The 22,604-nt window shown below is 37.1% G+C and overlaps 2 protein-coding genes across 5 annotated transcripts in view; one reads left to right on the plus strand and one right to left on the minus strand.

Annotated features, from left to right (window-relative positions):
- Positions 1 to 1,290: 1,290 nt before the first annotated feature.
- DUS4L (dihydrouridine synthase 4 like) lies at positions 1,291 to 18,012 on the minus strand. 3 transcript variants are annotated; one of them, XM_027573013.2, is made up of 8 exons: positions 17,806 to 18,012; positions 17,245 to 17,247; positions 13,301 to 13,437; positions 8,826 to 8,947; positions 5,446 to 5,563; positions 4,268 to 4,390; positions 3,115 to 3,341; positions 1,291 to 2,403 (listed from the first exon to the last, which is right to left on the minus strand). In XM_027573013.2, exons 3-8 carry the CDS (start codon positions 13,414 to 13,416, stop codon positions 2,156 to 2,158), a joined length of 954 nt encoding a protein of 317 aa, XP_027428814.1. In that variant the 5' UTR covers positions 13,417 to 13,437; positions 17,245 to 17,247; positions 17,806 to 18,012; the 3' UTR covers positions 1,291 to 2,155. The 3 variants fall into 3 exon arrangements, with proteins under 3 accessions (XP_027428814.1, XP_027428815.1, XP_027428813.1); XM_027573012.2 differs by having other exon boundaries at positions 1,292 to 2,403; positions 17,080 to 17,437; XM_027573014.2 differs by lacking the exon at positions 17,245 to 17,247.
- Positions 18,013 to 18,075: 63 nt separating this feature from the next.
- Positions 18,076 to 22,604, plus strand: part of COG5 (component of oligomeric golgi complex 5) — a 310,225-nt gene continuing 305,696 nt past the window's right edge. For both annotated transcript variants that reach the window (XM_027573001.2, XM_027573000.1), the window contains exon 1: positions 18,076 to 18,194. In XM_027573001.2, the coding sequence (XP_027428802.1) occupies positions 18,101 to 18,194 (94 nt within the window). In that variant the 5' untranslated portion in view covers positions 18,076 to 18,100. The remainder of the gene's footprint in view (positions 18,195 to 22,604) is intronic.

Genomic DNA, 22,604 nt, shown 5'->3' on the forward strand with positions numbered 1-22,604 from the left:
TTAGAGGGTGACTCAGACTTTTCGGCCGAGTGCTTGGGGTTCCCCGGTCAACTTCTTCAAGAGAGCCGACTGTAAATTTCTAATAAAGTGTGGTTTGGGTGGGAGGGGCGCGGTTAACTGACGTTTTCCGAAAGAGCTTCTTGGGGTCCACGGAGAAGCAATGGCGCCGGGGCGGGAGGGTTCGATAGGGTGATGCGAATTCAGTGGACCTGTTTGAAAGGCGCTCTTTTCTTGGCCTTTCCTGTTCCGTCTTTCTTTGGTAGAAACGCTCTTATTGTCCGGAATTGCGCTAGAGTTAAATGGAAGAGGCAGGACTGGTGGTTGTGCAGCATTTTGTTCTTGTGAGAACGTGGAAAAATACGCAGCTTCAAAACATTTCCCTGCTCTGTCTGCAGGCTGGGAAGAGACCATACAATCTAGAGAGATGTTTGGGGACTGAGAGGGAGAGAAAACGATGTGTGTGGCGCATTCCTTCAGTTACTATCTTCCAGATTTTCGAATTGCGTGAATACACTCAATTTTTTTAAAATATTGACAAGATATCAGAAATGCAAATGACAGTATTATCCTCCTGGACAGAATTATTTTCGGAATATTAAATGATGTAAAGAGATAATTATAGAATCTAAAAATACACTTAGGTGGGTGCTTTTTCTTATCACAAATACACTTGATCACACAGAAAAGAGAGAAAAAGGACTAAATATAAATTAACTATAAGGAAGGTATTTTTTTTTTTTTAAATCAAACTTATTTAGAACTCCATGCTCTTCCACACTGGTTCCTTTGAAAGGCTGTGCACCGTACTCTATGCTGTTGTGCACACACACTAGTTTAATTCACTTCAGAGTTAATTTACAAACATAAAAATTACAAATTTTGACTATAGCTCCCTATTCTTACATATTACTTATATCAAATGAAAAAGCCAGTTATCTTTAAAAATATGTTAATTGAAAATAGAATGTGCCTAAAAATATGGCAACACAATGTTTAGTTTAAAATGGATTCATTTAATATTGCCAAACACTTGAATTAAGCAGTTTTAGATAACTGTCTCCTGATAGTTTTCACGTTGGTAGTATAGACCAATATCTTAACTATGGAACTTTTAATAGTTAACTGAGATACTTAATTCTTGCAGTGGCACATTCATCAACAACAAAATTCTTAGTAACACTCCCAGACCATGGAACTTTAAAATTATCAAAAAAAATTAAAATTATTATCAACTGCTGGGAGGCATAAAAATAACATAAATAAATCACTAAAAACAGGGTATGGAAATTAGGTTTTTAAATTAAAAAATTTCTCTAAGAAATATTTCAAATATATAATCATTGCCAGATTGGTTACCAAAATTTTATACCTAAAAAGTGGGGGACTAAAACTAATTTTATCATTTTAGGTACAGGTGTATTTACCAAGCTCTCAATCTTGTAGGATCTAGAAGACTTGAAACGTAGTGAAGTTAATGTCATTTAAAGAGTTTCATGGATCTTAGTTTTAAATTATTGAAAACATCACACATAATTAAATTCAGTTACATACAGTTTAAAACAAATACCTTGAGGTGTCATTCATGAATTAGGAAGTACCAATTTGATTTTCCAATTTGAATTTTTACTCTAAGCCCTGAAAGTAATTGTATAGAGAATTTCTTGTTCCTTTTCATTTTATATAGAATTGGCATTCATTCTGTCACTTTGCACTTATTTTCACTCAAACATGCTTCCTGTTAACTTATAAGTACTATAGGACTCATACTTTTAGTATTAAAATAAAAAGTTTTATTTATTTAAACATGTTAAAAACACAATTCCTTTAGGAAAAAAATTCTGAGGTTTTTTGTTTTTGTTTTTAAATCCGTAACAGGATTCAGAGCAGTATTTGTCAATGTTTGGTAGGATGACCAGGATGTTTGATCTACCTGGGGTCCTCTTTAAAACTAAATTTTGTTTCCACCCTAGAGATCTACTGAATCAGAATCTCTGAGGATGGGGTCTAGGCCTAACTTTTTAAAATGTTCTCAGGGTACTGTTTTTATGCTAATGTGTGAGAGACACTGACTTAAGTAGAAACTAAAATGTGACCGTGGGTGGTTTCACTGTAGATATAAAACGAAGTAAATATTAAAATAATTTAGGAAGTCCAGTCAAATCCCATAATGGTCTGTAAGGTAGTCTAAGACTGCTGATGTGCTTGACAAAGCATTAAATACTCTTTTTTCCTGCCTTGAAGTTATCTTTTCCATCATGTACATTAAATGTTGATGGAAACACATATATGGAGTTCCAAGTTCAAGAGCAATGTCAACCCAGTCCCAGATGCACTTCAGTGGGGTTTCCTCATATCCAGCAAACATGGCCGGGTTTGCTAAGAGTCCTCTTGCAACCATCACACCTATAAATTAAAGCATATCACATTTGTCCACACATTAAGAACTCATGGTTATGAGGTCAAACTTAATGAAACAAACTGAGAATATTGAAAAATAAAGTATTATTACAAGGTTTCACAATAACCACATATTAGTCTAACTCAATTACAAAACAATTTGATATGTTTGTAAACCAATAATGTTTCAATGTACTTATAAGAATTTAAAAAAAAATTTTAAGACTTCTACATTAAACAATTAGTCTCTGGGTTTTTTTTTTTTTTTTTTTTAGGGTTAATCCAGATTGTCATAAATTGGATTTGCTTAGGTTTATTTGCATTCTCCCATCTAGCCATATATCACAGGCCTTGGTGTGCCAACAATATAAGGTAGTAATAAAACTGCATAGCAGTATGTAGTTCCTTTGGCTCCTATGACCACTCTGTGTTCACTAATTCTCATTTCTGTTTTACTAAAAGGCTATTTTACTAATAGCCTTCTAACTGGATATGATGGTGTGAGAAAAGTGACTTACTCAAATTAAAACATCTACTGCCTCTAAGTAAAAGAGCTAACATAATTTTAATAAGTTGTTTAGCTTAAATCAGTAAAAGAGGAAAATATGGCTCCAGTTTAAAGACAAATAATGAAAAATCACATTAACATTACTCTCCTATCCCCACTTTTTTTTTTGCTAATTAAAAATCAAAAAAACTCAAGTACTTATTTCTTACCATCTGTCCCAGTAATATGCCACACATTTTTTGCTTCTTTTAAGTTTCTGATGTCTCCGTTAGCAATTACAGGTATAGACATGTTTTCCTTAATTATTTTAATGGCCTCATAGTGAACAGGCTGATGTCTTTCTTCAGCAGTTCTTCCATGGACTGTAATCCAAGAAACTCCTGTTGCCTCAGCCTTTCGACAAAGATCTACAGTTCTTGTAAGGTCATCATGGATCCTGTAATTTCAAAATTACATCAGTCTACTTGCACATACAAATCTTAATGCTAAAATTAATAAGCTAAATAAAAAAATTTCATCTGATAACATTATTCAGTTAGCTTTGCTATATTATCACCACATGTCACTATCAGAAAGGTTTTGTTCAGCGATCAGTTCCCATTTAAGGCTTCAAATTTAGCTATTTCACTATTGGCAACGATAGGATGATAAATTTTACCTTACTTAGTGCTTCACCCTTTTGGCTTTGATAACTGAAAAAGTCATCCAAGTACTGTCATGGAGGAAAGGAAAGATAGTATCCTAATATCTGTTGTGTATGCCCCAACCCCCGAATGGGAAAATATAATACATTATCATGAAATATGTTTTTAACCTGTCACCCAAAAACCTATTCCTGGTTTATTTTCTTTTCATTGTGAAATTTTAGTGCAAATATTATTACTATTTTCTACTCTTGGTACCAGGAATGTTTCTCAGCATCATCATTATTATTTTTCTAAAGTAGACTTCAGGCTCAGTGTGGAGCCTGGCGAAGGACTTGAACTCACGACTCTGAGATCAAGACCTGAGCTGAGATCAAGAGTTGGACGCTTAACCAAGAGAGCCACCCAGGCACCCCTCTCAGCATTATTAATTAGGCAGTACATGGAAAAAAACAGAGGGTTTCTTTTGAGGGGAAGTTTTTAATAATAAAGGGATGTTTTAATTTCTGTTAAAAAATACAAAAATGAAGTTGTTCTGTTATTTTTATAAATAAAAATTATGGTAGTCATTTACTAAATGTCTTATTTCTACATTTCCATACACTAGCTACCAATATATTAAGGATGGATACCTTCACACTCTTAGACAAAAGGAATTTTTTTTTAAATTTCCTAAGTAATGGACTATCTTGTTAGTAGATTAAAATATTGTCTTTACCTTATTTTAATAGATACTGAAAATCTGGGATTTTCCACTTGATTTCTTACTTGTTTCACCATATCTCGAACAAGCTCTGGCTTGTTTATTAAGCAAGCTCCATAACCTTCTGCCATTGCCCACCTTTATAAAGCAGACACAACAAATGAATTGTAAATAGATGGACGAGGAGATACAATTTTAAAAGCACCATTAAGTACATTTATTTCTCTATCTTAGTGACCTGGAATGGAATCAAATTTTTATAATTCACAGATCCAACATTTTAAAGTGGATCGATAGGAGATAAGGAAAACATGTTCCCAGATCAAAAAGTACTTAGGAGAAATGGTTTTCACTGGCAAGTGAGAAAATTAAATTAAAATTAATTCAACCAAAACAGACTTAGGTATTTGTAATTAATTTCAATTACTTCAGATTTTTAGAATTCCAAATTTGATGTTTATTGTACATAACAAGATGTTTTATTAATCTTAATAGTAGAAAGATATTTTTGGCTTACAGCATTCCAACACCACTAAACAGCTTATTTAACTCTCCTAATGAGTATACAAATATGTCTAATCTCGTTTGGATTATGATGTACTTAAAACCTTGATTTTATTCTTTGGACACATTTTGTATTATTGACAGATAATGTGACATGGTGCTAGGAAGGTAGGGATATACTAGTATCAAACTAAGCATCCTATCAATACCCAGTTACTCAGACTCAACCAAACAACTGTGGTATAGAAAGAAAAGGTAATGATAAGAAAGTATTCTTATAGAGAAAATTAATTAGGAGAAAACAAGTGGCGATTTCTCAAATCATAGAATCACAGTTTCTTGTCTGACATAGCAGTAAAAATTCACTTTAGGGACTTCTATAAATGTTCTAGTCTTCCCTAGCTACTTATGGGTCAGGTTCAAGGCAGATCCACACACAAAAAAATTCTAGTGGTAAGACAAAACACTAATCTATACCTTGTTTTAGACATCAGAAAATACCTTTGCATATCTGTTCCTAAATAATCTTTCCTTATTTTTTTTTCTTGCTTTTTATTTGGAGCCCAAGCGCTTTAACTCTATTTTCTTTATTTTTTTAATTCTTGGAAAACTAGAGAAATAGTTTACCATGTTCACATAGTTTTTTTTCTAATTTTTCTGAAAATATTTCCAACTTCTTTAAGCTTTACCTCTGAGGGCAACCACAGTTAATGTCTATTCCATTCGCATAAGGACAGACAATACGAGCAGCATCAGATAAAAGTCTTGCATCATTAGCAGCAAACTGAACAATCAATGGGCAATCACCTGATAAAACGAATAGCTCAACATTAAAATTCACAGAAACACACACACACACACACACACACACACACACACACACACACACGATACACCAAACTTGTCATATTTGTATGGGATAATAACTATTTTCAGCCTAAGTATCTGTTCAAACAACATAGCATTTAACTAATTTTAAATATTTTAAATTAAAAGTAATTTACATTTAGTTCAAATTCAAACAGTATAAAATTTGATAAAATGAACATTACAACACTCTTGACAAACAGATCCCATTTCCAAAGATGAGAATTAGTTTACTGTATTCCAGAACAATTTATGTATATCTGTAAAATTTAAGCAAATGTGAACATTTTATATATATTTCCATGCCCACTGCTCCCCCTGCCCCAATGTATCTGAGAGTTGTACTCAGACCTACTTTCTTTTTAGTAGCGTATTCTTCTGTATGGATGGACCACAGAGTGTACTTCTAGACTGTTTTTTTTTTTTTAAAGATTTTATTTATTTATTTGAGAGAGAGAGAATGAGAGACAGCATGAGGGGGAGGAGAGTCAGAGGGAGAAGCAGACTCCCTGCTGAGCAGGGAGCCTGATGCGGGACTCGATCCCCAGACTCCAGGATCATGACCTGAGCCGAAGGCAGTTGCTTAACCAACTGAGCCACCCAGGCGCCTAGACTGTTTTTCATTTGTGGCTTTTGCAAACAATGCTGCGATGAGAATACTGTTATGCTACTCTGAGTATATTCATAGGGTAAAGTCCCAGGAATGTAACTGCTGGATAGGCATCTAACATGTTGATAGACACCACAAAGCTTTCTTTCAGAAGAGTTTACCAATACAGATACACAACAATATGGACGGCAGTTCTTGTTTCCTCACAACTTATTCTACATTGTATATCCAACAATGTGTATTTTTATTTGTGGGTTCTCTCTCCATATTCTTTCACTATTTTTCTACATGTATTTCCTCTTTTAATTGTTCTTTATTTTCTTATTATTTTTTAAAATTTTATTTATAAAACAAAGAAATGAGTTCTGCTATCATAAATATATATCTATTTTAAAGATTTTATTTGAGAGAGAGAGAGAGAGAGAGAGAATGAGCAGGGGGAGGGGCAGAGGGACAAGCAGACTCCCCGATGGGCATGGAACCCAATACAGGGCTCGATCCCAGGACCCTGAGATCACCACCTGAGCCCAAGTTAGACACTTAACCAACTAAGCCATCCAGGTGCCCCTCTATCGTAAATATTACATTCTTTCCAGGTTTTGGTTTGTCTTTGAGTACATGTGTGCTCCTTTCTAACATATAAAAGTTTACCTTTTAATATAGAAAACGTGTCAGATACTTCCTAGGTTTTTTTTTTTTTTAAAGATTTTATTTATTTGAGAGAGAGAATGAGATAGACAGCATGAGAGGGGAGAGGGTCAGAGGGAGAAGCAGACTCCCTGTTGAGCAGGGAGCCCGATGTGGGACTCGATCCCGGGACTCCAGGATCATGACCTGAGCCAAAGGCAGTCGCTTAACCAACTGAGCCACCCAGGCGCCCCTTCCCAAGTTTTAAGGACATATTTTTCACATCTTTCTTTGGGTTAGTGTTATAAGCTCTGGATAGATGTATTTTAATCTTTCTAAAGTTCTTTTGGGGACTACCTATATGAGATTCACTAGGTATTTGCCAAAATGTAGATTTCTGAGCATCATCCCAGTTTCACTGATTCAGAATTTCTCTTTTCTGTTAATTTTTGTTTTTTTATTCAGAATTTCTATGGCAATCCACTGATTTATAAGGACTAACATGGGGTAGGAGAATTTGCTTTTCCCCAAGGATATAGGATGTTTTTCCCTTTATAACTCAAAGAGTTATAGTTTCAATTTAATAACCATTTATTAGTTTAATATATTTTCAACACAGGGCTAGACGCTAAGGATACAAATCCATAAGAGATAATTCCAGACTTCAAGGAGCCCATAGTCTAGAGAATGGGAGACAGGCATACAAAGAGGATATTATAATACAGTAGAATTAAGTCCAATAAAAAGCCTGTGAGAGAGGATAATAGTGGAGGGTGATCTGGCAAACTCCCTGGCCACAAACTTTGAGAGCTGGATTAAGAACATGTAGTGTCATTTGCCAGAGAGCTATGGATCTGGGGGACGGGCATAGCTGAGGAAAGGATATTATAGGTAGAGAAGTATGAGAGGATGGGGCATTTTCAGGAACTTAAATAAGTTAGTATTATTAAAGAATAAAGTTGATGGAGGGTGCCTGGGTAGCTCAGTTGGTTAGGCCACTGACTCTTGGTTCCCACTCAGGTCATCTCATGGGTCGTGGGATGGAGCCCCATGACAGGTTCTGTGCTCAGTGGGGAGTCTGCTTGAAAGATTCTTTCCCTCTGCCCCTTCCCCCACTAGCATGTGCACATACACTTTCTCTCTCTCTCTCAAAATAAATGAATAAATCTTAAAAAAAAAAAAAAGGTTGGTGGGCTGTGGAGAGAAACTAATGGAAGATAAAGCTGCATAAGATATATCCAGAGGCTGGATCATGAGGAACATTATAGATTATTCACAGGTATTGGGATTTTATTTTAAGTAATCTCTTCACCTAACCTGGGGCTCGAACTCACCACCCTGAAGTCAAGCGTCACATGCTTTACTGACTGAGCCAGCCAAGTACCCTGACACGTACTGGAATTTTACTCATTAGGCCACTGGTTTTCAATCTTTAGCAAGCTCAGAATCACCTGGAGGGCTTTTTAAAACAGACTGCTGGACCACATACCCAAAGTTTCTGATTCAGTGGGCCTGGGGCAGAGCTGAGAAATTTCCATTTTGAACAAGTTTCCAGATGATGCTGATGCTGCTGGCCTGGGGTTTCAGCCCTTGAGAACCACTGCTTTAGGCCATGAGCGGTCCAAGAAGGACTTTAAGCAGGGAAGAGATGTGATCAAATTTACATTTTACAAAGGTTCCTTTGGGCTATATGTAGGATGGTTTGGAATGGGGCAAGACTGGAGGCAGTGAGATAGGAACCTAATAGCTCAGGTGAGAGGATGGGGCCCTAAGAAGGCTAACCTCATGCTTAGATATATCATCCATAGTTTACAGGGCACAGAATAAAAATATACTTAAAAAACTTATTAAAAACATAAAACAACTAAAAGATTTAAAAAAAAATCTGAATTGTGCTGTTTCTGATCAGACAAGATTTTTTTTTTTTTAGTTTTACAAAGTCAGCAAACTCTCGGTTTCACATACCTTTGTTTGTCGTAAATTCACTGTCTCGGGCTTTTATAGATCTGACAAAATCAGCAGCAACTATCATTGGTGTATAGCACAGATCACAACTGTATTTTCTTACTAATGTTCTAAAAGCCAACCTGCAAGCATATAAAACTTCAATTAGGCATTTAAAAAACACCACAATCATATGTACTTCCAAGTTTAATTTAATTATTAAATATTTATTAGAGGAAAGTTCTACCTTTGAGAGGTTAGAGTAGATGTACTTTTTCCTATTATGGCTGTTAAAAAAAGAAAAAACACAAATCCAGAGTGGAGTCATTTGCCCCTCCATGACCACAAATCAAGACTTAATTACAGTTTCAACCTATCCCAGGAATGTGACCTTTTTAAAAGTCAATCTGAAATTTCTTGAACAGCAATAGTATAGAACTCTGCAGGATAAAAAAAAAATCCCTGTTGTTCCCATCCCCACCAAAAGATATCCTGGCCTGAACCAATCCTTTCTTTTCTTTTGCTAATAACTACTTGTTCCACCCTCCTTCCTGTAAAAACCTCCCATTTTGTACAACTCCATGGTGCATCTCTCCACCTGCTAGGTGGGATGCTGTGCGATTCATGAATTGCTTAATAAAGCCAGTGAGATCTTCACATTTACTCAGTTGAGTTTTGTTTTTTTTTAACACTGCTCAGTATATTATATATAAAATAAACATAAGAAAACTCTAAAAGGTGGAAAGAAGAGAACAGAAAGGCTAGTGACCTTGGGACCTGAGGAATAACAGTGGTGAGTTCCCTGGGTTTCCTTTTTGCCTCAAATATCCCAGATTTGGACCTGAAGAAGCTGGAACTCGGAAATACCAATGAGTGCGGACAAAAAGAGCCCCAACAAAAGTCAGCTCTCTCACCAAAGGACTAGGAAAGGGGAAGCCTAACAAGACAGAACAATTTTAAATAGTGGCTCTACTCCAGCCAAACACCAGAGATAAAACTGTGGCCCCACCTCCAGAAGCAAAGGTTGAGTGGGGAGCTTAGATTTGTACTTTTCCAGGGCCAAAACAAAGTTTTCTAATCCTCTTCATAGTGGTGTCAGAGAAAGCCAGGTAGAAGCTGGGACTTCAATACTTTCTCCCTTCCCACTGTTAAGTAGTATCAGAGATGCTTAGTGAATGGCCAGGACTTTCAATAGAGCCCAACAGGTACCAGGCCATCCCCTCCATGGCTTACCCCCAGCTCAGCAGTAATGAGGAGCCCCCTGCCCCCAGAGTGTCAAAGGAGACCAAATAGTAAATCCGGACTTTTACTTTCACCTCATAGTGATGAGGTAGTGCTTTCTCATTCCTTTCCTGCTATAGTGATGACAGGAAAAAAAAAGTTAAAACAGAAGGTTCAATGTTTAGAATCAATCAATATAGTCCACTTTATTAAAAGGCTAAAAGAAAAATCACATAATTGTATCAATGTAGAAAAAGCATTTGACAAAATAATATTCATGATAAAAAGAAAAAACCCTCAAGAAAACAGGAATAGGTAGGAACTTTCTCCACTTGATAAAAAGCATCCACAAAAAACTCCTACAGCTAACATACTTAAAGGTGAAAAACAACATATTTCTCCTAGATCAAGAACAAGGCAAAGATGCTTGTTCTCATCATTCTTATTTAACACAGTGCTGGAACTTCTACTCAGTGTATGAAAAGGAAATAAAAGGCATATGATGGAAAGGAAAAAATAAAACTGTCCCTATTTGTAGATGATTGTCTACATAAATAATCACAAGGAATTTATTTTAAGAACCCTCCAATAAGGAAGTTCAGTGAGTTTATAGGATACAAAATCAACATAAAAATCAATTTCATTTCTATATACCAACAGTGAATACATGGACACTGAAGTTAATAGTATAAAGCCATTTACAATTGCTACAAAAAAAGAGAAATAATCAGGTGTCTTACAAAACATATATAGCACTTAATATGCTGAAAACTACACACAACGATGAAAAAAATAAAAGATCTAAATAAATGGGAAAGATACTATGCTCATGAGTTGGGAGACTCAACATAGAAAGGAATTCAATTCTCAAATTGATACACATATTTAATATAATTCTTCTGAAAATTCCAGCAAGATAATTTATAAGAAATTATTCAGAAAGGCAAAGGAACTAGAATAGCTAAAACAATACTGAGAAAGAAAAATAAAGTGGGAAGAATTAATCTACCCAACTTAAAACTTATTATATAGCTATAGTAATCAAGATTGTGTAGTACTAGCAGGGATATAGACTCATAGATCAATAGACCTGAATAGGGGGAAAAAAAGAAAAACAGAACAGGTAATGTAGATAAAGAGCCACATAAACATGATCAAAATGATTTCTGACAAAGATGCAAAAGAAATTCAATACTGGAAAGACAGCCTTTCAAATGGTGTTGGAGTAATTAGACATCCACAGGCAAAACAAAACATAACAAAAAATACCCCTTCAACCTAAGCCTCACATTTATACAAAAATTAACTCAAAATTTATTTAAATGTAAAACAAAAAAAAAAAGACTTTGAAAAAAAGTAGAAGAAAAACTTAAGAGCTACACAAAGTTCTCTTACACTTGACATCAAAAGCACAATTTACAAAAGGAAAAACTGGTACATTAGATTTTCTCATTAAACAAAAAGCTTTTGCTCTGTTAAGAGGATGAAAAGATAAGCTACATTCTGGGAGAACATATTTGCAAATCACATATCTGACAAAGGAATAGTATCCAGAATATATAGATAACTCTCAAAACTCAGAAGTAAGGAAAAACTCAACAACAAACATCTGATTAAAAAATGGGCAAAGGGCTTGAGTAGACATTTCTTCAAAGATATACCCATGGCCAATAAGCAAATGAAAAGATGCTAAGCATCATTAGGGGCATACAAAACCACAATAAGATACCACTTTACATTCATTAGGATGCTATAGTAAGGGGCGCCTGGGTGGTTCAATCGTTAAGCGTCTGCCTTTGGCTCAGGTCATGATCCCAGGGTCCTGGGATCAAGCTCTGCATCAGGCTCCCTGCTCCACGGGAAGCCTGCTTCTCCCTCTCCCACTCCCCCTGCTTGTGTTCCCTCTCTCCCTGTGTCTCTCTTTGTCAAATAAACAAATAAAATCTTAAAAAAAAAAGGATGCTATAGTAAAAGCAAATAAACAATACAGTAAGTATTGGTGAGGATGGTGAGGAATTGGAACTCTTGTACACTGCTGGTGGGAATGAAAAAATGGAAAACAATATGGCGGTTCCTCAAAAAACTAAAAATAGAATTGCCATATGATCCAGCACTTATTCTGGGCATATATCCAAAAGAATTGAAAGACATATTTATACATCCATGTTCACAGCAGTATTATTTGCAATAGCCAAAAGATGGAAGCAACCTAAGTGTCCATAAATGAATAAACAAAATATAGTACATATATACAAATGGAATATCATTCAGCCTTTAAAAAAGAAGGAAATTCTGATACATGCTATGACATGGATGAACCTTGAGGATATTATGCTAAGTGCAATAAGCCGGTCTCAAAAAAACAACTATTATATAGTTCCACTTATATAAGGCACCTACAGTAGCCAAGTTCAGAGTGAAAAAGTAGAATGATAATACCAGGGGGTGGGGTGGGGAGCGGAATGGGGAGCTATTGTTTAATACGTGTAGAGTTTCAGTTTTGTAAAACAAAGAGTTTTAGAGATTGGATGTATAACAATGTGAATGCATTTAACACCACTGACCTGTACACTGACAAATGCCTAAGTTGTATCTTACAACTGAAAAATTTTAAAAAACCAACTCAATAGTAAAAAAGCAATTTAATTAGAATATTGGCAAGAGACGTAAAGAAACATTTCTTCAACAATATACAGGATAAATACACGAAAACATTTTCAACATCACTAGCTACAAAGGAAATGGATATTAAAATCATAATGAGATATCACTACACACCTATCAGATGGCTAAAATAAAAAACACGCTATTATCAAAAGTTGGTGAAGATGAGGAGAAACTAGATTCCTCATACTGTTAGTGGAAGTGTGAAACAGTACAGACACTCCAGAAAATTTGGCAGTTTCTTAAAAACTAAACATACAGTTACCACATGACCTAGCAATTGCAGTCCTGGGGATTTGTCCCAGACATATGAAGACTTACAGTCAAACAAAAATCTGTGCATGAATGTTTACATTTACTTAATATCTTTTATTTAATATCCTCTGTATCTTTATAGGTGGGGGTTACAAACACTATCTTTTTTTATAGATATAAAAAGTGAAGTTTGAAGGGGTTGTTTACTCAAGGCGACACACATATAGGAAAATAGTAACACCAGCACACAAGCCTAGATCATGACCCCAAAGCTAGGTGTTTGATGATCCCCTATGGTGGTCAGAGCATAAAAAGGAAATCACATCTTAGCTCATTAACCATTTACTAATACTTACTTTGAATATCGAACCATTGGGGCACAGACTTTTACCAGCTGCCCAGAATGAAGCATTTCTATTGGATCTTTTTTTCTTTCTTGACATATTGTGGTTCGTATGCAGTCACTCTTCATGAATACAGATTTGTTTCAAATCTGACAAAGACAGTTTGCATAGAGAAAAATTACTTTCATTAGATGAATTCCCATCATTCGAACAATTTCAATTGCCAAGAACATATATATATGTATATATATATATATATATTTTTTTTTTGGTCAGGCTTGTGGGCTCAGGAATCTTTTTAGCTTCTTTTCAGAGTATCAAATAGGATACTACAGAATCTTGTCTCTATAAGTCACTGACAGTTTTTAGTACACTGTGAAATCATCACGTTTATATATTCGGTACAAATTATGCTTGTTCGTGTCAAACACTAACAGTTTCAAATTCTATATTTAACTCACTAAAGTAACATTTTCTGCTCAAATTAATAAATGCTCAAGATGTGGAAAACTACAAGTTTTTTTCTTAGAATATCATGGTTTTTCATGTTATGTTTAAAATTTCCCATGTTACTGTTTGGTATTGATAAACCAGAAAATTTGATTTGAATAATTTTGTATATAAGACTGCATATGTCTGGCACTTTGAAATACCTTGTTTTATGCAGGAAAGCTAAATGGCATTAATTGAACAACTCTAAGTAGTATTTCAAGAGATTTACTGGTCTTATTTCATGTTTATTCTTATTTGCAATTTCTATTCTTTGTATCTGAATCAGAAGGCAAACACACTTTTATTTAAAAAAATTTAAATGTGGTATCATCTAGCAAAAATTTTAATTATAATCATATAATTGCATAGTAAATCACTTTTATACCCAAAGAAGTACAAGTGATTAAATTATAGTTCGTGTTTTTAAATTGCTATACCTAAAATCCTGTCATTTCATAGTGTTGGCTGCTTTCCATATTCCAGTGTTTGGCTTTAGTAACTTAGCAACAGATACAGGCAAACTTTAGGAAGGTCTAATTGCTCAACATGCAATTTTTTTGTTTAGCTAATCCAGAAAGTACTATTATAATCTAAATATAAACCAATAATATGTATAATGTACAGTTGAAATAAGCTAGTTTTACTGACCAATGCTCAGTCTAACTTTTACCTCTTTTTAATTTTTATTTATTTTTAAAGATTTTATTTATTTATTTGAGAGAGAGAGGGAAGGAACAGGGGGGAGGAGCAGAGGGAGAGGGATGGGCAGACTCCTTGCTGAGCATAGAGCCAGATGCTGGGCTGAGATCATGAGCTGAAATCAAGAGTGGGAAGCTTAACTTACTGAGCCACCCAGGTGCCCCTTACCTCTTTTTTTAAAGTAAAAATTTCTGATTAGAACAATGTAAGCTCACATACATAGGTAAAACATAAGCAAGAGAAAGGTAGTTCCTTTTCACGAGTCAAGCCTGTTCCTTCTCTCGCATTTTGTGTCCTGATTATGCCACCTCTACATACTCAAGTCAGAAACCTGGGGTTTGTCCTCCACTTCTCCGTCTCCCACAAGTGTGTCAACCAACTAGTACCTTTAATTAAATCTTGAGCAAATCTTCATTGCCTTAGTTTATGTACTCATAATCTCCCATTTTGATGACTCTGACAGTTTTCTCTGAATCCCAGATAGAGTTGATCTAATCCACTACACTCTAGGTTCTCCTGTTATCATGTGCACTTGTAATTACTTTTATAGAGTATAATAATAAGTCCATTTCTTCTTGAGCTTTTGAGGGTAAGGACATGTATTTAATCATTCAACAAATATTAAGTTCCTGTTGGGAATACCAGATGGAAATACATTTCTCCTGTCTTTAAAAATCTATTAGACATACACAAAATGGTAGTTCTAATACACTTACACAGAATTTAACTGTTATGGAAATAATTGTCTAGAGAAATGAGGGAAATCAACAACAGTGGAGGAGGGAAAGCTTGAGCTGACATGTGGAAATGGGGAACTGTCCTGTCACAGGGAGCAACACATAAAACCAGAGAGGCTTGAAAATGTTGGATGAAATAAACCTGAGAAATGAACCATTAGAAGTCCCTTGTTATTTGAGCAGATTAGAAGGAGTGAGAAGGCCTAGATAATCATGGACCTTATATTCCATGTTAGTAATTTTTAGATTTTATACTATAGAGCTTTGATTCTTAACCATTTTTCCACCTTTGTGGGTGGTTTTTCATATGCACCCAACATGTTAATACATGCATGCGACACACTTTCATACATAGCAGATTTATGTACAGGCTGTATGTCTCTCCTTGTATATTTGTAAATGAAACATTTTAGCAAGAAAATGACATGATTAGATTTCTGATTTAGAAACATTTCACTGAAGGGGGTAGGGCTTTTGGCAAAATATCAAAGGAGGCTATTGTAGTAAACCAGTCCAATGCATGAGTATCTGACCTGGGTCGCTAGGAATAAGAAAAGAGAACACACTTAAGACCTATTTAGAAATAAAAATAAAAATAAACTGGCAACATATTTAGGAAGTGGAAATCATTTCAGGACAGTGCATGTTTTATTACTCTAAAGGAATTTTAGGATGATGTTTATACTTGGGCTTTAGAGGCTAGGTGGATGGCAGTTCCAATCAATGAGATAGAAAATGAGGAGGAATAGGTTTTAGCAGGGAAACATGAGTTCATATTTGGGCACACTGAACTTGAAGTGCTCTTGGGATTTCCAGATGGTGATGCCTCACAGCTGCTTATACAGATATGGTGCTCAGGAAAAAGCTAGACATACAGACTGAGAGTCTTTAGCCTTTAGGTAATAAGTTGAAACTAAACACATAGACGAAGTACTTAAGGATGCCATATTTTGCAAGAAATCCTTAGAAGCACCAATATTTAAGTAAAAGACAGAGAATAATGCAAAGGAAACTGAGAGATGAATTCTGGAAACCCGAAGAGTGATATTCAAAAACTGGAGGGGAGAATATCAAGGAGGGAGGGGATAAGCACCTTAAACATCACAAAAAAGTTAAGAAAAAGACTAAAAGGCATCTAATAGCAACTAGGTTGTTAGTAACTTTAGCAAGAATAATTTCATTCTTATTCATTCTTATAGTTCTAGTACATGGCACAAAGGCCTCCCTCAATATGTATTTGCTTAATGAATAAATCAGTAGTTTTCAATCTTGGTTGTATATTAGAATAATCCGGGGAGCTTTTAAGACTCAGGATGCTCAAACCATACCCCAGACCAATTAAATGTGAATCTCTGGGCTTAGGATGCAGGTACCAGTGGGTTTTTAAAGCTCTCCAGGTGATTTCAATGTGTAGTTAATCTTAAAAAAGAAATCCATAAACTGCAAAGCACCTGGTGCAACTGTTTACATGGGTTTCTACCTTACTTATGAGCTCCTTTGGAACAAGATAGGAATTGAGTCTCATTTGTAAACTGGTGCTGGTGTGTATGGTTGGGGCTCAAATCTCTTCACTAAATGAACGAGTATTATGCAACTTTTCTAGAATCTTCCAATGTAAAGCCAAGAAAAAAAGAACCCGTAATTCAAAGATACTTACTCATCAACCTTAAAGAATTACTAAAAATTTTGTGTATTATGGATAATGAAATCTAATGTGAGTCTGAGCACGCTGCCCTGAACAATTCATGTGACTCATTCAGAACAATTCTAGTCAGACCCTGATTGAGACCAAAAACACTAGGGGAAAACCTGAGACAAAGTCAAGAGAAAGCATAAGGCAGTGTTATCAAAAGACATGCTTACCTGAGTGGTTATGAGTATTAAATGCACAAAGTACTATTCTAGCACCTTGTTGAAATACTGTTAGCAGAATCGAGAGAACCGTGTAGCTCCGGAATCGGGAAAAACTGGTTCTCCGTGTACAGGGGAAGTTATGTTACAGATTCTCTTTATGTAGGAACGCCTAACCTTCTTGCACAAGAGTAGTTAACCTGTTAAATTATCAGTATCCATCTTGGGAGAAATCTAAGTGAATAATGCACTTGTATTAGCGGAGGAGACAACGGGAACTAGATTTGACAGCTTCAATACTGTCAGTTGAGATATGGAAAATCCATCAGTTTGTAATAGGAAAAAGTTTGACATCACTCCTAGCACGTGGCTGAAAAAGAAAGGAAGAGGCAGAAAAAGCTTAAGGTCAAGAGAGGGCAGAGACTGAGTCCACTTGTCTTTTCCTGGTTCGGTCTTCCTTCTTCACCAACCTTCGGCTCTCCCTAACTCTGCCCTTAGTATTCATTCCGGCAACTTCCTTCCCAACCTTTCCCCGCCAGCCTTTACCCCAGGGCTGTTAGCCAAGGCCTGTGGCACATAAGGCTGGGGAGTTATTAACTTTCCCCAGCTGTGTTTGTGGAGGGCAAGCGAGGATCCCAGAAACCTCCGCTTTCCTGTCCAGCCTCCACCGAGAGCCTCCTGTTCTCAGGGTAAATACTTGCACAGAGATAAGCGCTACGGCCAGGCTCCCGCGCCCACCTTCTCAGCCGGGGGAACGACGTCAGCCCCAGTGGCGCGACAGGAGACCGCGCAGGGCGCCAACGCCGCGGCCTCGGCTTCCCCCACGCGCCTGGCCCTGGGCGCCCGCCAGCTCCGGGAGACACGCGGCTCTCAGCAGGGGATTCCTCCAGCTGCGGCCGCTTAGCTGATTCCCCAGGCCGGCCGGGAGCCGCGGACTGGGCGGAGCGGGCGGCGCGGGCGGCGCCGGCATTGTGCGTCACCACCTGGGAGGGGCTAACTGACCGCTGACGCCATCACCCCGGCACCTGCCAACATGGAAGGTGGTGACGGCGGCGTCGCTGTAGCTGGCCAAGGGGCTCTGGGTTCTGGGGCGGCGACAGCGACAGTCCGGGAGCTTCTGCAGGACGGTAAGGAGTCTGGGTCTGGCTGGGTGGTGGGTCTGGGGAGACGGTCCTGTTCCGCACCTGGACCCGGGAGGTGGACTCAACCCGTCGCTTTGCAGAAAGTTTTCCGGTCTCGACGTGACCACTCCCCCCCCGCCCAGCCAACCTGTTTCTCCAGAGACTAGCAGCCCCCTTCCCTTCCGGGTGTCCAGGGGACGCCTGATTTCTGGTTGCTACTCATTTCAACTCTACTCCTCCTGCACCTGAGGTTTCTCTGAAGTCCTGGGACTGCCGCACTCCGGTGACCTAGGTTGACAGCCACTGGCTGCTGCCGCAATTTTTGCTGAAAGGAGGAAGCGTTGCATCCCATGAAAAGTGAAAGACCTAGAACAGATAGATGACAGCTCTTAATGTTAAAAGGGCTTCATTTTTAAGTGGAGTTGGAAGCATCCCTTTATTAATTCTCGGATTACCAGGTTTTTTTTTTTTTTTTTACAAGGCATTTATCCACAGCCATGCATGGGACGAGTTGAGAACATTAGTTCAGGCAGGGATTAACTATATGTATTGAATATAGGAGTTTATTGATAGTTTTGGACAGAAGAAAACTCTAGGAAATAAGTTAAACATCGTACATTTGAGAAGTACATTAAATTGTATTAATTCAGTTAACACGCCGCAAATCCCGTATCCTTCAGAATAAAGTTCAAATTTCTTCTCATCTGTTCTTAATTTTCTTCCCTAATTACCATCACGTTCTACCTGGTATTGAAATAATTTGTGTACCTAACTTTTTCTGCTGCATTGTAGAACCCCTTTTTATATGCCACAGTTAATAACGGTACCTTTCATATGGTGGGTGCAGAATAAAAATTTTTTAATGAACATCACAGTAAGCATATGCACACATTTGTAGACCAAAGTAGGTTATAAACAAAATAACATTCTAGATTATTGTTTTTCTCTGAGTGTTGTATATTATTGCCCTTAATTCCTTGCCTTCTCCTGATAATGTATATACTTTTGTCAAAACTTTCTGATGAGGTGGTTTTCTGAACTAGATTGTGTTAGCTTCTCTAGGTTAGGATCTTTGTCCAATGCATCTCTGTATCTTAATTTAAATTCCATTTAACCAAGTTTTGAACTGATATGTGTGCAATTCCCACCCTCAAGCAACTTGCCATTTTAGTAAGGGGAAATAATCTTGTAAAGCTGTGAAGGTAAGCATTATAATATAGTGTTGCTGGGTAGCAGCATTGTGTACAAAGTCAAACAATACAGAGGAGGATGATAACTGGGTGTGATTAGGGGAGTGTCAGGAAAGGCTTTCTAGATGGAATTGGTTTTGAAGTGTAAATAGAACTTACCTAGGTGAAGAAGTGGAAGAAACAATACATGTCAGGCATAGGTATATATTTCAGTAGGATGCATTCTGGAATTGTAATCAGTTTTTGAAGGGTAAATAGTCCTTAATTCTGCCTTCTGTATTTTCCTATTTAGTTCTCTTTTCCATCTTCCGCAGTGATTATTTAAATCCTTACTCTTTCAGACCTCCCCTTTCAAACTCAACAAATGACTTTAAACTTCCCTGAAAAAGATAACCCATCAGATGTGAGCTTCCTCCATTTCTTGCCCCATCAAACCTATGAACTAAACCTAAACCTGTAACTGGCCTTTCTTTTTCCCTTGTATTTTCCATTACTCTAGAAGTAGAATCTCTGCTTCCAGGGACGGTCTTCCTGTGCTCTGGATTTCTTTCCTGTCTCCTCAAGGACCCAGTCACCCTCGTTCTATGCCATTGAAATCTCTTTGCTAAGGTCTCTAATGACCTCCTTGTGAATAAATCAAATGGATACTTTTTGGTCCTTATCTTACTTGAACTTGTAAAAAGGGTTTGACTCTTTTCTTGAAATACTTCCCCTCATGTGACTTGTGAGTTCTATGCTTAAAAAAGAAAATTCCTAATTCTCTAAATGCTCTTTTCCAAGTTCCTTTAATTGCTAGTCTTCTTCAGTTTGCCCCTAATTCAGTGGTTCACACCACCCATTCTCTGTAACATTCCTAAAAATTAAACATTTCTGTCCGTAATAGTGATTCACTATGTACAGGATCTGCCAGTGGTAGAGGACAGAATTGATAGGGTTGGTGAGCAGATGAGTAGTTGGAATAATTTGTGAGCTGTTCCTGATGTACCTCCTATAGGAATGAGACAACTATAAAAGAGAAACATTATATGACTTTTCTTCTGATGGACAATCAGCCCTCAAATGCCAAGTCCAGTGGCTAGTATTCAGCCTTCACTGTTTTGATCTTTATAAGATCTTTGACACTATTTACCACTTAACTTTCTCCAAACCGTCCCTTGCTATTCTTGTTTTTCTTTCTCTCTGAATGCTCCTTAGTCTCCTTGATTGCTTTCATTTTCTCCATCTACTTCCAAATTTTTGGTGTTTGCCTGACTTCTGAACTCAGTCTTCTCCATTTCCCTCTTTTTGTACATTTCAAAATTTATTCCTAAATCATCTTTTTTTTCATGGTTTCAAAATTAATATAGATGCACACAAATACCCGTATAGATGGTCCTTACCTCCCTTCTGAGCTATAGGATTACTATCTACTGGACATTTCTATCTTGATAGTGAAAAGGCATGATTAGTTTTACATACCAAAAATTACATGTGAACAAATAGTTCAGGTGCTATATGTGAAAAAGTGAGATTATTTCTTTTTTTTACCCCTTTCCTCTAACCTTCTCTGTTACCATCAATTGTATGTGGTTAGTTAGATGTGTGCTTGTTTCCCATGTAGATTATGAGTTACTTGGAGGCAACAATATGTTCATTTTTATCTTTATGCAACGATGCCTAGTGGTCAAGCTCAATGCAAAGCTGAATTCCCTATGTCAGTTACTCAGTCAAGAATCATCCTTTTACTTCTTGCTCTACCTAATTACCCATTTTCAGCCTGTCTCTAAGTCCTACACATTATACTGTCTGAATATTTGTCAAATTAGTCACTTTTTTTTTTTTTTAGGGCCATTGTCTTAGGCCTTCATCATGTCCCTTGGGCTGTTAACAGAGCACCTTACTGGCGGCCTCTGCAGGTCTATTACATGAGTATACTGGTAAACCACCTTTCTGGTAAAATAGGAAAAGCCCTGATTTTGTTTTTTTTTTTTTTAAAGATTTTATTTATTTATTTGAGAGAGAGAATGAGAGATAGAGAGCACGAGAGGGAAGAGGGTCAGAGGGAGAAGCAGACTCCCTGCCGAGCAGGGAGCCCGATATGGGACTCGATCCCGGGACTCCAGGATCATGACCTGAGCCGAAGGCAGTCGCTTAACCAACTGAGCCACCCAGGCGCCCAAAAGCCCTGATTTTGTAGTGTATGCCAATTTCTATGGTATAAATACTCTCATCATGGTCAATTTTTAAGATGCCTACATGTGATGTCCCCTAGCTCACACAATTCCTGAAAATTGAACCGTTGGCTCTCAGGAGCCAATATGAGCCAGCTTCAGCACACCACTGTGACTAATCCCTTTTCATTCATCCTCCGTACTGCTGCCAGAAACTAAAACACAAAGCTGTCAGTGCTCTTTCTTGTCTTTAACCTCAGTGAGATATATTCTGAACATTTTAGAAGTCTTTACCAGTCTCTTTTTAAACTGCCCTCTCAGCCTTCCTTTGGAACCTCAACTCCTATCATTCTTTCCCCTTTTGCCCAGCACACACACAGTGTAATCTAGACACACTGATGTCAGCGTTGCCCTTATTTCTCAAAATATGCGATGGCATTTGCTGCTTCTAAACATTCCCTCTTCTTGGAGTAGCCTTCTCCACTTAGCTGCCTTGCAGGATCCTTAATCCTGAAAAGTCCCTGGCAAACTGGAAGGAAATGGGGTTCCCAGAATTAAGGCCAAAGTAGCAGTTTTTCTTTCACTTTGAGAATCATCAAGAATGAGTCTTTGCTCTTTGCAGAATGCTACTTCCAGCTGATATAGATTAATTGATTCGTTTAATCGGTATGCAGCACCTGCCATGTGTCAGGCATTGTTCAGGCTTTAGGGATGTGGGAATAAACAAAACAAAGCTCTTGCCTTCATGGAGCGTACATTATGTGGGTAGAGACAATGGTTGCTGGTTAGTTTTATAATCTCTATCAGGGTAGTTTTACCCATATCTCCCACACGGGTGGAAGATAGTGGTTTTATACCTACATTGAGCTCAGTTCTGCATAACTATTTTTAACTCTTAATTCTCTCCATTTGTTTTTCACCCACAGATTTTTGGGTTTCTGTACTGAAAGATATCTTAACATCTAGCATCACTTCTTTTTTGGGTTCATTAAGGGTCTGTTTTGAACATAGGCTCTCTTTCCGTTTAGTTATTTTACCCATAAATCCTTAGTTTCAGTAACAACTGAAAGTTTGTG

The sequence above is a fragment of the Zalophus californianus genome, chromosome 12 (genome assembly GCF_009762305.2).
Source record: "Zalophus californianus isolate mZalCal1 chromosome 12, mZalCal1.pri.v2, whole genome shotgun sequence".
NCBI lineage: Eukaryota > Metazoa > Chordata > Mammalia > Carnivora > Otariidae > Zalophus > Zalophus californianus.

Bases quoted from the DNA above. Each gene is read 5' to 3' on its own strand.
- DUS4L (XM_027573014.2), bottom strand. From the start codon at position 13,416: ATGAAGAGTGACTGCATACGAACCACAATATGTCAAGAAAGAAAAAAA. The intron at 5,564-8,825 runs GTATGTGAAACC...TCGTTTTATCAG, and splicing joins TGAATTTACGACAAACAAAG to GTGATTGCCCATTGATTGTT. The intron at 2,404-3,114 runs GTAAGAAATAAG...TTTAATTTATAG, and splicing joins GCATATTACTGGGACAGATG to GTGTGATGGTTGCAAGAGGA.